The 16,461-nt window shown below is 45.8% G+C and overlaps 1 protein-coding gene across 1 annotated transcript in view; it reads right to left on the bottom strand.

Moving 5' to 3' along the window:
• Positions 1–15,900, bottom strand: part of LOC107298859 (sterile alpha motif domain-containing protein 11-like) — a gene marked incomplete at its 3' end in the record, with an annotated part of 35,560 nt that extends 19,660 nt beyond the window's left edge. Inside the window, exons 1-2 of the mRNA XM_015828224.1 lie at positions 15,875–15,900; positions 2,569–2,693 (exon numbers count right to left, since the gene is read on the bottom strand). Coding sequence (XP_015683710.1) covers positions 2,569–2,693; positions 15,875–15,885 — 136 coding nt within the window. The remainder of the gene's footprint in view (positions 1–2,568; positions 2,694–15,874) is intronic.
• Between the last annotated feature and the right edge of the window lie 561 nt (positions 15,901–16,461).

Below are 16,461 nucleotides of genomic sequence, written 5' to 3'. Positions count from 1 at the left end.
ATGACGAGAAGCCACAGAGGCAGTCAGGTTAAGAAAAAAATAAAACCTGTTCTACTTGGTGCACCTGGAATGGCATGGAAAGAAAAGCCCGCAATTAATGGGGAATTAAATCATAAAAATGTGAACTTTTTTAATTTTCAGATGGAATTCTTCTATTACATCTCTCCAGATTCTGGCTGCTATCATTACGCTTCCCTCCTCCATCTCCTCTGCCCAGAGACCCATAATTCTGTTCCACCTGGCCATTTGAACAACTCTGCAAATTAGACCCAGAGGCTGGTAGGTTTTTTTGTTCTTGTTTGTTTTTTTGAGGGGGGGAAAGTCTCCCCTCATTTCCCTATGGTTCTCTTTCACGCATTGCCAATTTCAGATCAATTATTGGAGGGGGGGCCCTGCATGATGGATTCCTTTTTTTTACTCCAGAGTAGAGGTAGGAAGGCTTGAAGGAGCGAACCAACATCTGGATGTGTGTCAGTTCTGCTTGCGGAAGCAGAAGCCAGCCAGAGGAGCTAAAATATTGAATCACTGGACTAGAAGGACAGAGTGGATAATTTAATTTAGCCTCCCCTCCTCTCCCCCGTGCGGATTTTTATGACTCCGTCAATGGCGGTGGCGGCTTTAACTCTACACATCCCTCCTCTCCAGAAATTGCAATCTTTGAAAGGAACAGTTCCGCAACCAAAAAGAGATGGTTGCCTACAAGAGGGCCGAAATTAGGCTGCGGGAATCCCACGAACCACCAGAGGGCAGCCGAGAGCTGGCGTTTCCTGCATCTCTCTCTCTCTCTCTCCTGCCCTCTAATGGTGAAGCAGGTTTTTGCAACACTAGAGAAAAAGCAAATTTCTTCCTGCTGAATGAGGGGGGGTGGTCTTAACCGCAAGCTGCCTTACTCCATGATTAAGAGATGCTGGTAATACCTCCAGGTCCCTGGTGGGCCAGGCTGAGTGAGAAACAGCTAAATGTTGCATCAGAGATCTTAAGAACACCTCAATCATTGACAGCAGCTCCGAGAGAGCAAAATCGATGGAGCAATTAGATTTTATCAGCATCGTCTCTCTCTCTCTCCCTACCCCCGTCCCTCCAGCCCCCTCCTCTTTTCTATGCACTCAGGAGGCCGCCTTACAGTTGGGGAGGGGCTGCATTCTGGCCTCTGAGACTGTTCTCCATTTGCAGGCTGGGTTTTTTTGGGGTGGGGTGGGGTTAAACGGTGCCAAAAGCCATTGGAGTCCTTGGCAAGCTGGATTGCTTGTGCAATTAGCAGGAGGCAACGCAATGCTAACCCAAACTGTGGCTAGAAGGCAGTTTTGGCTTGATTCCTGAAAAAATAAGATGCGCCATTATCACTTGAGATGAGTGCTTCAGATGCTGATGCCCTCCCCCCCATCGCCAGGGTTTCCCCCTTTTTAAAGTGATAGTTCCCTTTTAGACCCCCCTCCCCAAACCCAGAAGAATTTCAGGACGGGAGGGGGGAGGAAGAGACAGGAAGGGGCAGGATTCTCCATGTATTTGTTTAAAAAAAAACATAATCAGGTGGGTAAAATTTTCAGCAGCAAATGGACAGGACAGACGCTGCAAACTTGAAAGGGGGTCTTTTCCACCTTCTGGATTAAACCCAAGTCCCTGGAGTTTTTAGTTAAAAAACTAAAATAGTAGAGGACGTACATCTACAGTATATACATTTCAGGGTTTCGTAAAGTTTGCCACGGGCCCCCAAGACAGCAAAAACAGACTTTGGTCCAGCCTTGAGCATTTGGCAGGATGTGGCTGGGTCAAAAATCTTTTATTTACACGATTTTTTTGGGGGGGGGAGAGAAGGTCTTCCTTTTTGGAGCAGGCCTGTCTTTCAAAGTTTCCAATTCCTTCTCAACCCGCCCAAGCCAATCGCTCCCTCGTTCCTTCCCTACCGGGAGCTGGGAAAAATATAAAACTCCAATGTTTGGGGAAAAAAACCTGGGATAAACACAGCCGAAATGGACCAGTTTCTGGATGTATCTCCGGGTCTCTGCGTGACCCCTTGGCTGTCCAGCTTCTGGCCTTGACGTAGAGCTGAGAAGCACCTTCGCTTGTCTGCCCACCCCGTCCCATTTCTCCAGTGGGGAGAAAAAGCGCAACCTTTCCTTCGTTCCGCCCCCCCCCCTAGTTCGCCCCCCTAATTCCCCGGCTAGACAAGCTGCACTCTGTTGAAGCCCTGAAAAGGTCAGAACACAGCAGAAGGTGCAAATGAGGGGAGGGGGAGGAAAGAGGGGAGGGGAGGGGGCCGGTGGAGCCGTCCGCACACGATCCGCTTTTGATTAATGAAATTACACGTCCCCACCAAGCCCTCGTTCTGCACCGCTGGCTGCCAAACTCCCCCCCTAGGCTGTTCGGCTTCTCCGGCGGCAGACGCTCAACACACACACACACACACACACACACAGGTGGCCGTACCCCGGAGCTGATTTCAACAGCCACATCCCCCTCCCGCCCTCACACACACACACAAAGGCACCATCGCAAACACACGCACACAGAGAGAGAGCAGAGCCACCTCCGTGTTCTTGTGTGTGTGTGTGTGTGTGTGCCACTTACCTGCTGCTCCCAAGCCGACTTCGAGGTTGCTTCTTTTGAACTCGCAGCGGTTCTGCGTCTCGGGCATGCCGAGCTGCCGGCTCTGGTGAAGGTTGCAGAGGAAAGAGGTGAGATCACTGTTTTGGCTGTGAAGAAGAGAAGGGAGGAAAAAAAAAGGGCTCACATCAGCATCTGAGGCTTCTCCAGGAGGGGGTTCCCCCCTCTTAACGTTCTCCGCTGCACCCCTCCAGGATTAACTAAGCATTGTAATCTGCAAGTTTCCTTCCCCGTCGTCCTTCCTTTGGCACAGCCTGTTTTTAATTTCATCGCACAAACCGAACTGTGCGTTTAAAAAAAAACAAACGAGCAGAGGATTTGCTTCTAGCTGCAGTGTGGATTGGAGACGGAGATATATATATATTTATTTTTGGCTTTCCGGCCAAGTTTTAGGAAATGGGAATTGTGCAAAAAGGCTCTTTTCTTCCAGCACTTTTGTCAAGGAAAATCCACTTGCTGCAAACGAGAGATTGATTTAGAGAAGACAGAGGAATTGTAGGCTGAGGATCTGGGGGAAGGGATTCTGGAACGAGAGGGGCCTTTTCCAAAAAATTAAATCAATAACCCAATTCCCAGAGAGAAACAAACAGAAAAGGGAGGAGGGAAAAAAGACAGAGAGCTACTTTTTCCAAACTGCTTCCCATCCAACACTCGTATTTTTCCCACAGAACCCCCAGCCATGCTGCTTGAGGATGATGGGAACCATCAAAGTCTCAATTGTTCCACCACTTTTGGACGAACAGAAGAATTCACAGGACCAAAATAAAAAAAAAACTGACTCATTTGGAGAGGTAGGGAAACACTGCTGCAGGCCTTACTTACTTATTTATTTATTAAACCGATTTTGCCACCCAACTCTCAAAAGACTCCGGGCAGTTCACGAGTAAAATAAAAACATTTTTAAAGAACCCTGCGTTTTTTTTTTTAACTCTCCGCAGAGAAAGTTTACCCAAACGGTTTTTCCAAAGAGCAAAGGTACTTGGCAAAGCGCAGCCGTAGTTAATAATTTGTCCCTGGAATTTGCACAGGTCTTTTTTTTTTTTTGCATTTTCAAAAAACCTCGCACAAGATTCTCGGTTGTTTGAAGGGAGCCGGCAATTTAAAAATAAAAAATTAAAAAAAAATGAAGTGCTTGTACAAATATTCCAACATGCCCAAGAGGAGAAATTCACAGAGATGGTCAGAGCTTAAAAATCACATCACACTTCCCCGTGCTGTCAATCAAACGGCATTCCATGCTCTTGAATACCCAACACTTATTAGGATGTCAATTCATCGTTTCAGAATAAAGTAGCCTTTGCTAAAGACCATCTACAAACAGAAGACCATCCCTTCCTGGAAATTTCCAGGAGAAAGGAAAAAAAAACAAAAAAAAACAGGAAGGTGAGCCATTCCAAAGAGGCGTGCTTAGGGTTCCACCTTTGCACCCCATAAGATAAATTTGCCAATCCTAGTGAGGGAGAAAAAAATAAAAATCAAAGTTACAAAGCTTGCCAAATCTGAATTGGGACCGGCCCAAATCCGTAGCCTGCTAAGTTTTCCAGAACCTCTTCATCAGACAAAAGATGGGAAAGAGGCAAGGATTTGTAAACTGCAAATTCATTGCGCCCCAAGATCCAGCCCACAGCCGTCTTGATCACTTGATCAGAGTGAGACGAAGAAGGATAAGAAGACTGTCTGGAATAGCATAGCTTTTGGAAATACTTTACAAGTCCTCCTTTTAAACAGCACGCGCGCGCCCACACCCACACCCCTCCGACACAACACACCCAGCAGCACACTGCGTCCTGACCACAGTTTAAGAGAAAAGTCAAGTCTCCTGGGCAAGCACCCCGCATAATCGGTCGTACGTTTGGATGTGAACGTCGCTATCTCAACGCCCACCGAGCAAAATTTTACCCCCCAAATCCCAACGCACCTCAAGAAGCATCTGCGGATTCCCACAGGTGTATTCCCCTCCTTAGCCTGCTTCCCCGTTCCCCACCTCACCACCCCTTTTTCCGAATCAAAGCCTAGATTGGAGGGTTATTACCTCCAGACTAATTCTCAGGTGAGCAGGCAGGCAGCTTGGTTTATGGGTTGATCCTCCTCCCAGAAGGCCACTAATTCTAAAGCTTAGCGTAGCCTAGAAGCACCTTGGAGGTGGCATTAGGCAAAAAAATGTCTGCAAAGGAGTTTACAGGATTAATTTGAGGCGATTATCGTTTTTCTGCTCATCGTGCTAATCAATAGCCCTGCATGCCGGGGAGGGAGGACAGCTAAAAGCTGCCATCAACTTAACAGGCCAAGGAGGAGGGTGGGGATACGTCTTCGTGCATGGGCTAGCCAGTTTAACTCCCATCCTGGTTGAAAATGCTCATGTGCGTTAAAGAAGAAGGGGGTCAAGATCTTCTCCAAAGCGCCTGAAGGCAGGACGAGAAGCCACGGATGGAAACTGATCAAGGAGAGAAGCAACCTGGAACTAAGGAGAAACTTCCTGACAGTGAGGACAATTAACCAGTGGAACAGCTTGCCACTAGAACTTGTGGGTGCACAACTAGGACTATACCATTTCAGACAAATGGCTAAATAGAATAGAATAGAATAGAATAGAATAGAATAGAATAGAATACATAATATAGAATAGAATGGAATAGAATGGAATGGAATGGAATGGAATAGAATAGAACAGAACAGAACAGAACAGAACAGAACAGAATAGAATAGGAATAAATAGAATAGAATAGAATAGGAATAAATAGAATAGAATAGAATAGAATAGAATAGGAATAGAATAACAGAGTTGGGAGGGACCTTGGAGGTCATCTAGTCCAACCCCCTGCTCAGGCAGGAAACCCTATACCATTTCAGACAAATGACTGTCCAGTTTTTTCTTAAAAACGTCCAGTGTTGGAGCATTCACAACTTCTGGAGGCAGGTTGTTCTTTGACTTACGAACAGTTTCTTAAGGATTGGTTCAAGTATCAACGCCTCCCCCCCACCCGAAGGATACTTATGACCTGTTTTCGAAGTTTCAGCTTCTGCAAATTCCGCATTCCTCGCACTTATGGCCGTTTGCAGCATCCCGCAACCACGTGAACGTGATTTTTGACTTTTTGGGGGGGCCAGTTTCTAACGTTTACTTCCACTTTCCATCCTCCCTACCCTTTGGGGAAAAGGATTGCGGCCTATCCATTCTAAACCAGCTGTAACTTTTGAGTCAGATCACAGGGTGCCTTGACTTACGACCGTTAACGACTTACGAGCAAAATTCCAGTGCTCAGTTGTGGTCGTAAGCCGAGGACCACCTACAAGGAACGGTTTCTAATTTGCACCAAGTCTGCAACAGGTTAAGAAGACGAAATTGTGTTTCTGCAAAGTGCCCTTCTTAAAGCTATGGATTCCCCCCCCCCTTGCTCATTTTGACCCTGTGTCCAATTTTTTACAAGGTTTTTTTGTACATTTTTTTTACAAGTTTTCTTTAAAGATATGTCCGTGTGTGCATATTCCTGCAAACTTTCTCGTTCCTATAAATCTACCGAGAGTCTTTTTGTTGCTGTTTGGGCTACATCAAGACTCTTGTAAACCACCAGATGTTTGGGTTACAGTTTCCAGATGTGTGTGGGGTTTGTTTTTTTTTTTGGCTTGTAGGAATCCGGTTCCAAACCGCCCCAAAGCACTGAAACCAATTAAATTCAGTGAAAGATTTTTCACCCAGTTAAAATCACTGCTATTTTTTTATTATTATTTTGCACGTAAAAACTCAGAAGCGTAGAAAAACGAAATCTCCTGCACGTCACGCACACACAAAGCCACTAAAAATAGAGCACATGTATGCTACAGGATGCGTGCAAAAAAAAAAAAAGGTAAAGCTTCAAAATTACAAATTACATGCAAAATCGCAGGTGCTTATTTCTTTGTATATCGTTTAAATTTACGCGACTGTCTTTCTTGCTTAAAGCGTGGAGGCGCTGGAGGCTAACCAGCACAAGAACAAGAAAAATACGTAGAGAATATAAACAATAAAAGACAACCTAATCAAACAATAAGAGCTCCTTGATCGTATCAATGGGATTAATTAATAAATATGAATCAATAGGCACAGGGCAAAAAAAAAAATCACTAAAAGTTTGGCCCTAAAATGCCTAAGTGGGTACATAACAACTGTGTGTGAACAACAGAGTGAGAACACAATTTTAAATCAGGTCTGGCAAACAGCTTCATTATTATTAATGAAGCTATTATTGATAAATAATAATTATTTATCAACAGACTGATAAAGCTGCCCATTTTATGCACCATCACCCCAGGTGGGTTATAAAGATGATAAAATTGGTCTAAAACTCCCCCCCCCCCGTTAAAAAAAATCAGCATCTCCTGAATTCTCCAGACACCTGTGTAACTTGGTTGTAAATCAAGGGACTACCTATAGCACCTCTTATACACCCATAGGATGTCTAGACAATACTTAGGGGGGGAAACCTACTTGCGCAATGGTTAATATCTATCCTGAAGGCCCCAATTAATATACAAGCTATCTTTAGAGGTAGTCATAAACTGACATGCATTGGTGGAGGTGACCGTTCAAAGTTGCAACGCAACTGAACAGAGTTAACTTATGACCGCCGCTTACAAAAATCCTTCAAGTGCCTTTCGATTGTCTGAATCTCTAAAAACTAGGGACTTAAAACAGCTTTGAAAACATCTCCAATCTGGAAGGAGCCCAAGACCAGGATAATTCTGAGGTGTCGGTAATGGAGGTAGCAATAGCAACAGCACTTAAGATTTATATACCGCCGTCTCTATGCGGTTTGCAGAGTCAGCAACTTGCCCCCAACAATCTGGGTCCTCGTTTTACGGACCCCGGAAGGATGGAAGGCGGAGTCAATTTTGAGCCGGTCAGGATCGAACTGGCGGCAGTGGGCAGAGTTTAGCCTGCAATGCTGCATTCTAAGCACGCCGCCACCAGGGCTCTTATAGCAATAGCATATAGACTTATATACCGCTTCACCCTGCTTTACAGCCCTCTCTAAGCAGTTCACAGAGTCAGCAACTTGCCCCCCAACAATCTGTGTCCTCGTTTTACCGATCTCGGAAGGATGGAAGGCTGAGTCGACTTTGAGGATCGAACTGCAGGCAGTGGGCAGAGTCAACCTGCAATCCTGTATTCTAACCACTGCGCCACCACGGCTCTGATGCCCTGGGGGGGAGCGAACACCCCCCCCGCTTTTCCTTCCCTTCCAGCTCCCTCTGGCTTGCAACCTCTGTGCCCTGGCAACAGCTGGATGACTTCACTGGGGTGTTTTTTTTCCGGGGGGGGGGGAGAGAAGAAGAAGCCTGCAAAGTTTGTGCCAACTTTTGATGGTATAAGACCTCGACTATTTTCCTTCTTCTTCGCTGTTTATCTTTTATTCTCCCGCCTCCCCCCCCCCAATGGGAAGCGGTCCAAGGGCTCTTGAACTTTCCCGGCAAGGGGGTGGGGAGTTTGGTTCGGAATCCTTTCATCCCCGCCGGAGAAGGAACCTCCTCCCCTCCCCCCCCCTTGTGTGAATCCCAGTAATTCAAAGCAGAGCCTCGGGATGGCTCCGGCTACAAAACCCTTTAAAGCCAGCAAGGTCAGCGTCTCTCCCCCGGGGAGGTAAAACCAGGGCTTCTGAGTCAGCCAAAAGCAAGGAAGGAGATCCGACAGACAGAAGCTGACAGCTCCTTGATCCAAGCGCCCCCCCTCCTCCTCCTCCTCCTCCTTCTCACCCCCCACCCATCCACCTACTCCGTCGCCTTGCACAGCAAAACCCAACTAATCCGGGGGCCGCATGGCTAGCGCCTCGCTTTCCTCCACCCCCATCCCCTCCATCGCAAGTCACTGGCAGACAGAACAGACCAGAAGGGAAAGGAGAGGAGGGGGTGTGTGGTAGGTTTAATAATTAAAACAACAACAACACAAACACAACCTGAGCGACCCACAAATTTGGATCAAGGCTGTTTTGCGCTGCTGCGCAAAGGCGAGCAAGCAACTAGTCTGCAAGCAGAGATTGCACGGGGAGGCACACGCATGGTCTGGTTTTGAACGTGTGTGTGTATGTGTGTGTGTGTGTGTTGTGTGTGTTTTCTCCCCTTCAGAAAAGCCACCAGGTTAGACAGCTCCACCTTCCAACTCATGCCTTAAAAGCCAGAGATGCTATAAAATAATTTGTGTGTGTGTGTGTGTTGTGTTGTGTCGTGTTTTGTGTGTGTGTGTTTTCTCCCCTTCAGAAAAGCCACCAGGCTGGGCAGCTCCACCTTCCAACTCATGCCTTAAAAGTCAGAGATGCTATAAAATAATGTGTGTGTGTGTGTGTGTGTGTGTGGTAGATTTCAAGAGCCAGGTAGTTCTTGTTTACTGACCACAATTGGGAAACGCAACTTCACGGTTAAACAAACAGTTGTTAGGTGAAACTGCAACCGGGGCTTATGCTTCTCCTTCAGCTTTCCTTTGTGAACACCGTAAAGGTGAGGACCGGCCGTAAAATGAAACGCCGACCCCACTGTGACTGCGAGCAGTCGCTAAATGGGACGCTAGAGTGATGATGAAAAAAAACAAACACAACTCTGAAACCCGTCTTCACGTTTATACGACCTTCACAGCCCTGTAAAGCTGAAGTCAGATCATAAGCATACCGCTTTGCTTAATGACCAAGTTGCCGGTTCCAATTCTGGCCGCTAAACGAGGACGAGCCGCATCAGCTCGCGTTATATGAAGAGGCGAGGCAGCCTAGCGGTGAAGATGCTCGCCTCCCACTTGGGAAGGTTGAGAGTTCAATCCCAGGTAAGGGCAGATGTTTTTCTATCAGGGCTCCAAGAGAAAATATTTGCTGTGAACGCTGCGTAGGCGTTGGGAAGGGCGTCCAGACAGCAAATGCTCAGCTCCATCCAGTCACCCCAACTCTACCCTGAATTAAGGGATTCAACTGGGCAGTCCTTGGTCTGGAATGGCATAAGGTCTCCTGCTTGAGCTGGAGGTTGGACTAGAAGACCTCCAAGGTCCCTTCCCGCTCTGTTGTTCTTTGTTTAACACACACAGAGAGTCTTTTTTGGAGCAAGTAAGGATTTCCTTCCTCCCTTCAAGAGGCAATGGACCGTTTTTTTTACAAGGGAACGCCACCCTACACTTAAAAAGGAGAGGCATGCTTTGAGTTACACTGACACAACAGCCATGTGTGTTAACTTCAAAGCCATGGGAGAGGAAAGGAAGGATTGCTGCAACAGGCCTAGAGAGATGGCAATCTTTTCTCCTTGCAGAAAATAGAGAAGGGGGAAACAAAAAAAATACAAGCTGTGTCAATTGTACTAAGGTTTGGTGCCGGCTTGTTCCTAATTAAGATTTTATTTTTCATCAAGGACGATAGAGATACTGACCCCAAGGAGGGGCTCAGAACAAGAACAACAAACAAGGAAATCAACAGAGGCAGATAAAATAATAATAATAATAATAAGGGGAGGGGGAGGCAGATGAAGGATCACCCTCCCTTTGGAGGCAAAGATTAAACTCTTATGGGGAGGGGTCTTTCTCCTTCCCTTTTTTTTATAGTTCCCTTGGCTTCTCTTTTTATCTTCCTCTCGGTCCGAATGTCCCAGAAACCTGGATAGTCCAGACCATTTCGGAAACGAGTCAGATCGTAATTACCGTCGTGATTTCACTTGGCTTTTCTTAACGGCCGAGTTGCCCATTGGGGTCGTTAAATGGGGACTGTCTGTATTCCCGCTCTAGGCAGCCCCCCCCAAAAAAAACTCCTCTCCAGGTTCCCGTGTTTCCTATTCAAGATTCATACCTAAGCCGGTCAAAAAACGAGGATCGGGAGCGATCGTGGTTTCGTAGGCAGGATTCAAACAAGTTAATTGCAGAAACTGCAGATAGACCGTGCTGCATAACAGAACTCACCAGAATAAACTTTGCATCCAAATAAAAAAAAAAAGGATAGGGTTTCCTGCCTGAGCAGGGGGTTGGACTAGATGACCTCCAAGGTCCCTTCCAACTTTTTTATTATTATTATTAATTGCCCAACGAGCTGGTTCCAGCTTTATGCCAGAGAACACAGTTCTTTTTTCTCTGCAGAGTACTGTCTTGTGCCAGAGAACCCTACACACACACACACACACACACACGAGAAAGGGCTGCAAAACATCCAGAAACGATCCGATCCAATTCAGAAAAAAAACTCCAGCTTAATTGGGGAGCGGTTGCTCGTATTTAAGGTATGAAATATAAAACATTGGGGAAAAACAATGATATGTTGGTTCAATCCACAATATATCCTTCCCTTCCCTGACCGGAAAGCCTGAAATGAAGGTAAGTCCTCAACTTACAGCCATTTGTTTAGTGACTGTTCAATGCTGCAACAGCAATGGGAAAAAAGGGATTTATGACCATTTTTCACACTTACGACCGTTGCAGCACCCCCCTACATTCAGATGCTCGGCAACTGACTGGTATTTATGACGGTTGCAGGGCCCCGGGGTCGTGTGATCCCCTTTTCGCTTACAAATGGTGTAGGGTTTCCTGCCTGAGCAGGGGGTTGGACTAGATGACCTCCAAGGTCCCTTCCAACTTTATTATTATTATTATTATTATTATTATTATTATTATTATTATTATTATTATTATTATTATTATTGACAGCTCAGTTTTGATCATAAATTGAGGACCGCTTGGAAGAGGGGGGGGAAGCCATTATTTTTTTAAAAAAGGGCACCCACTTTCAAAAGATGAATGTAAAACCTTGTTTAATGATCAAAACTGTTCCCCCCCCCGCGAAAGATTTGACATCAAAAGCCTTCGAGATTGGCATCCAACCCATTTTTTTTTTGTACCCAGTGGGGAAAACCACCCCCCCCGCTCATCCCTTGGGAACCGTTGCCCTCCGCGGCGCTGGATAATTAAACACCCCTCTTTAAACAAATGAATAGGTAAGAAATAAAATTAAATCCCAATTACTTTCTATCTCCTTCCCCCATGGGCAGCTTTGCATATTCCTTCCCCCAGCCCTGCAAAAAAGCTCAACCAGTCTTCCCCCCCCTCTGCATTTTTCAAGTTTCTATGGCGTTATCTCCAATTAGATTTCCGAGACGAATCCGCGCCTCGCTGTAGCAGGTTATTCATTCAATTGAAATCAAATTACTAATAATTTGCAAGCTATCAAGCAGCCCGGGCTGCCTTGTGGAGGTGGGGTGAGGGGGGGGCAAAGAGGTCTCCTTTATAAATTACTAATAATTAAAAGAGAGAAGGAGGCAGGCAGGGGACCTTCCAAGCAAGCGATGGGGCATCGCCCTTCCATTTTAACCTTCTCCGCTGCTTCTCCTCTTACGCACAATCGGAGGCGAAGAGTTTAATAAGGTGACCCAGATGGGTCCTTCAACCCTCATAGCTGAGAGTTCCTCCTCCAGCAGGAGACGAGGGTGGAAAAAAAACCAAGATCTGCTAAGAAAATAATAATAATAATGATGATGATGATGATGATGATGATGATGATGATGATGATGATGATGATAATAATAATAATAATAATAATAATAATAATAATAATAATAAAGTTGGAAGGGACCTTGGAGGTCATCTAGTCCAACCCCCTGCTCAGGCAGGAAACCCTAAACCATTTCGGACAAATGGCTGTCCAGTCTCTTCTTAAAAACTTCCAGTGTTGGAGCATTCACCGCTTCTGGAGGCAGGCTGTTCCACTGGTTAATTGTTCTCACTGTCAGGAAGTTTCTCCTTAGTTCTAAGTTGCTTCTCTCCTTGGTTAGTTTCCATCCGTTGCTTCTTGTCCTGCCTTCAGGCGCTTTGGAGAATAGCTTGACTCCCTCTTCTTTGGGGCAGCCCCTGAGATACTGGAATATTGCTATCCTGTCCCCCCTGGTCCTTCTCTTTGTTAAACTAGACATACCCAATTCCAGCAACCGTTCCTTGTAAGTTTTAGCCTCCAGTCCCCTAATCCTCTTTGTTGCTCTTCTCTGTACTCTTTCTAGAGTCTCAACATCTTTTTTACATCGTGGTGACCAAAACTGGATGCAGTATTCCAAGTGTGGCCTTACCAAGGCATTGCAAAGTGGTATTAACACTTCATGTGATCTTGATTCTATCCCTCTGTTAATGCAGCCTAGCACTGTGTTGGCCTTTTTGGGCAGCTGCAGCACACGGCTGGCTCATATTTAAGGGATTGTTCACTAGGACTCCGACATCCCTCTCACAGTTACTACTATTGAGCAAGGTACCCCCTATACTATACCTGTACATTTGGTTTTTCTTGCCTAAATGTAGAACCTTACTTTTTTCACTACTGAATTTCATTTTGTTAGATAGCGCCCAGTGTTAACATCACCATCCCTACAGTTGGGGAAAAACCAGGAATTCAGGAAACGAACAAGAATACCGCAAACATTGGGTTAATCGACCCACTTCTTTCATTTACCCTTTCTTAGACCCAATGACCAGCGACACAAGAAAGGATTGATGTTTATAAGGAGGCATCTACACCTGCTTCCCAACCGCATATGGATTCAGTTCTGGGCCTTTTAGGTGGCACAACACAATCCAAAGATACCGATTTTGGACGCCTTTCAGGCTGAAGAAGAGGATAAGAGTTATGGAAAGCCGGTAAGAAAAAACAAGGAACCTCAAGAAGGGTTTTCGAAAACCTGGTCCACCGCACTGTAGGTCCTGCTGGGACTTGAGGGGTTCCACAAGAGAGATCAAAAAAGAAGGTTGACTCAAAAACTAGCCCTGTTTTCAACACGACGGCTTTGCTTCTTGATCGTGGGGTCCACAACTTTGTTCAGATGGGTTTCCAAGTCCTGAAACACTTGGGAGAACTCTTTCCTAAATCACACCCTTCCGTTGTGACCATTACTGACCAAGGTCATCTACAGATCTGGAAAATTCAGCCATATCCCTGGGAAATCACTATCAATCGTGATCGGTCCAACAAGGCTTAAAGCCAGGGGTCTTCAAACTTGGCCCTTTGACGACTTGTGGTCTTCAACTCCCAGAATTCTGGAAGTTGAAGTCCACAAGTCCTCTTATGAAGTCCACAAGTCAGAAGAGGGCCAAGTCTGAAGACCCCTGCTCAAAGCTAAAGTTGTTTCCCAGATATCGAGAAGATGACCTACACGTAATTCTTCCTCCTAGCTAAGCAGAAAGAGAGAAGGAGGGGAGGAAATCCAGTCTCCAAACTGTCCACCAGATCCTCAAATGAATGTTTCTTGTTTGGTTTTAATTCTGGTTCTAAGCTGGCTCTGGAGGAGCGTGCAGGAACACAGAACATCCCCGTGGCACTTTGCCACCTGTGGCTTCTTTCAGACCTCAGGCTGGGAAATTCCAGCCCAACATCAGGTCCTGATTTTGTCAGGGACCCAAAGAGCTGGCAACCTCTCTTTTTTAATCTGCTTTTTTGGCTTTGGGAAGTGCTCGCTCAACACTCCCTTTCATGTGTTGCTGAACCCACGTCCTTGCCTCGGGATCTCCTGGCACCCGTTCTCTTTTGGCAGTTTCTACCCACATAGCCTCGGTGCCAGCCTGGCTAACTTTGTGACTGGCATATGCAACGTCTCCCAAGTTTACAGCAATGGGAGTTTTTTTTCACGGGCTTGCTGGAATTATTGCCCCCCCCAAAAAACTTTTAAGGAAAGGGGACAGGGGTCACCCATCAAAACCTTGGAGGTAGTATCTAGATGGGGTTTAGCCCAACTTTGATCAAAATTGAGATCGCGGCTCTGCGGTTTTTTTCAAGAAGAGATCTGTAAGTCCTTGACTTACAACAGTTCAAAGCTACGACGGCACTGAAAAAAAAAGTGATTTATGACTGTTTTTCCGCGCTTACGACCGTTGCAGCCTTCCCCGGGATCACATGATCAAAACTCAGATGCTTAGCAACTGACTCATATTTATGACGGTTGCTGGGTCCCTGGTGGGTCACAGGATCCCCTGTGTTTCTAAAGCAATGGGGAAGGATCCCACTTCAGCGTTTAGGAGTGATAACTCCTTGTTCTTTTCAAGACCCACAGGAAAAAATCAACACGATGGCTTGGAGATGGGAAGAATAAGTTTGCAAATAAATAAATAAATAAAATTGTCTTATTTTGGTTTTAAGGACTGAAATGGGGAGCAAGCCCATTACCAGCCCCCCCCTCAAAACTCTTAACCGCTGGCTTGTGGGCTGCAAAAAGTCCCATTTCCATGTTACAAAATACGACTTTTTTCCTGCTACGGTCAAAACTTCAGACCACACACATTTTTCTTAAGCGTGCTGCAACCTCGCAGTAGTTCTGACCTGCAAGGCCACCAATACATTTATCTATTCCTGAATTCTAACTTAAATTAAGTGGAAGCTTTGTGCGACACAATAGGCTCCAAAATGTACAAAACACAACTGGGATTCTGGGCGCATTAATGCATCGATTAAACAAACCGCCATGTGACCGGACCTGACTTTACAATCATTTTTACTGTGGTTGTTAAACGAATCATGCCCATTAGGTGGTCATTAAGGAGACACAGCTTTCCCAATAGGCTTTTTTTTGGGGGGGGGTGTCATAAACCGGGGTGAGAAAGTCACAAATCGTGATCACGTGACTGCAAGACTTTGCAGTTGTCATCAACTTGATGACTATCATCTTCAAAGCGCTCCATGGCATCGGACCCGGATACCTTCGAGACCGCCTCCTGCCGCAGATTACCTCCCATCGGCCGGTACGCTCCCACAGAGTGGGTCTCCTCAGGGTGCCGTCGGCCAGACAGTGCCGGCTGGCGACCCCAAGGGGGAGGGCCTTCTCTGTGGGAGCCCCCACCCTCTGGAATGAACTGCCCCCAGAGATCAGGGTGATCCCTGATCTCCCTTCCTTCTGCCGCGCCCTCAAGACATGGCTATTCCAACAAGCGGGACTGGCCTAGGGTAATTTTTAGAGGGGTTTGAATTATATTTTAATTGGACTATATTTAAATATTTCTTCTTAATTAATTTTAATTCTGTAATTGTCATTTGTGTATTTTTAATCGATTGTCAGCCGCCCTGAGTCCGCAAGGAGAAGGGCGGGATATAAATTTAATAAATAATAATAATAATAATAATAATCTGGTTGCTGATTGCCCAAATTGCAATCACGTTATGCAGAATGCTGCGACAGTTGTAACCCGAGGACTTTTTTCCCCAAGGCTGTCTTAACTTTGAACCATCGTTAAGACAAGTGGTCATAAAACAAGGACTTACCTACATAATTGTGTTTCGGGGCGGGGAAAAATAAAAATAAAAGAACGCCCACGTACCTTCTTTTCATGATACTAAAATGCAAATCCTCTTCTTGTTTGACATGAGGGTGGTGTCCGTTGATCTTCTCAACCTCCTTGAAGTTGTCGCTGTGTGAGAAAAGAGTGGGGGGCTCCTTTTTCGGGGTCCGGGAGGGGGGCAAGGGAACCGTTCTCTTCTCCGCCAAACGTCCCCGATTCTGGAAAACGGGAAGGAAAAAGAGAGAGAAGATAAAGAAAAATGTCAAGAGAAGAACTCTCAAAGGACGGCAACATGAATATATATATATATATATTTCTTTAAATAGATTAATACCGAAGCGTCCATTAATCCAAAATTTATATATTGAGAACTCTGAAGAGGGAGAGAGCAGTAGAGGAACGATGCTACGGAGGGAGGGAGGAATAAAACAGGCACAGAAGGAATTAAGCCATGATGTTTACCCAATCTTGCAGACTTTTTATGATGCCACCCTTGACAATATTTTGCAGAATCCTGCACTGGGTGTTTTTGCTACATCTCTCAGAATCTCCTCTCTGCTGTTGCAGGTGAGAGGTTTAAGGCCTATCAGACGAGCTCCAGAGATAAGCGCAGGCTATCTTACAAA

This window comes from Protobothrops mucrosquamatus, unplaced genomic scaffold (assembly GCF_001527695.2).
Source record: "Protobothrops mucrosquamatus isolate PMUCROS unplaced genomic scaffold, P.Mucros_1.0 scaffold4339, whole genome shotgun sequence".
NCBI lineage: Eukaryota > Metazoa > Chordata > Lepidosauria > Squamata > Viperidae > Protobothrops > Protobothrops mucrosquamatus.
Note: the sequence above shows the minus strand (reverse complement) of the source record. Positions and strands in the feature narration are given on the sequence as shown.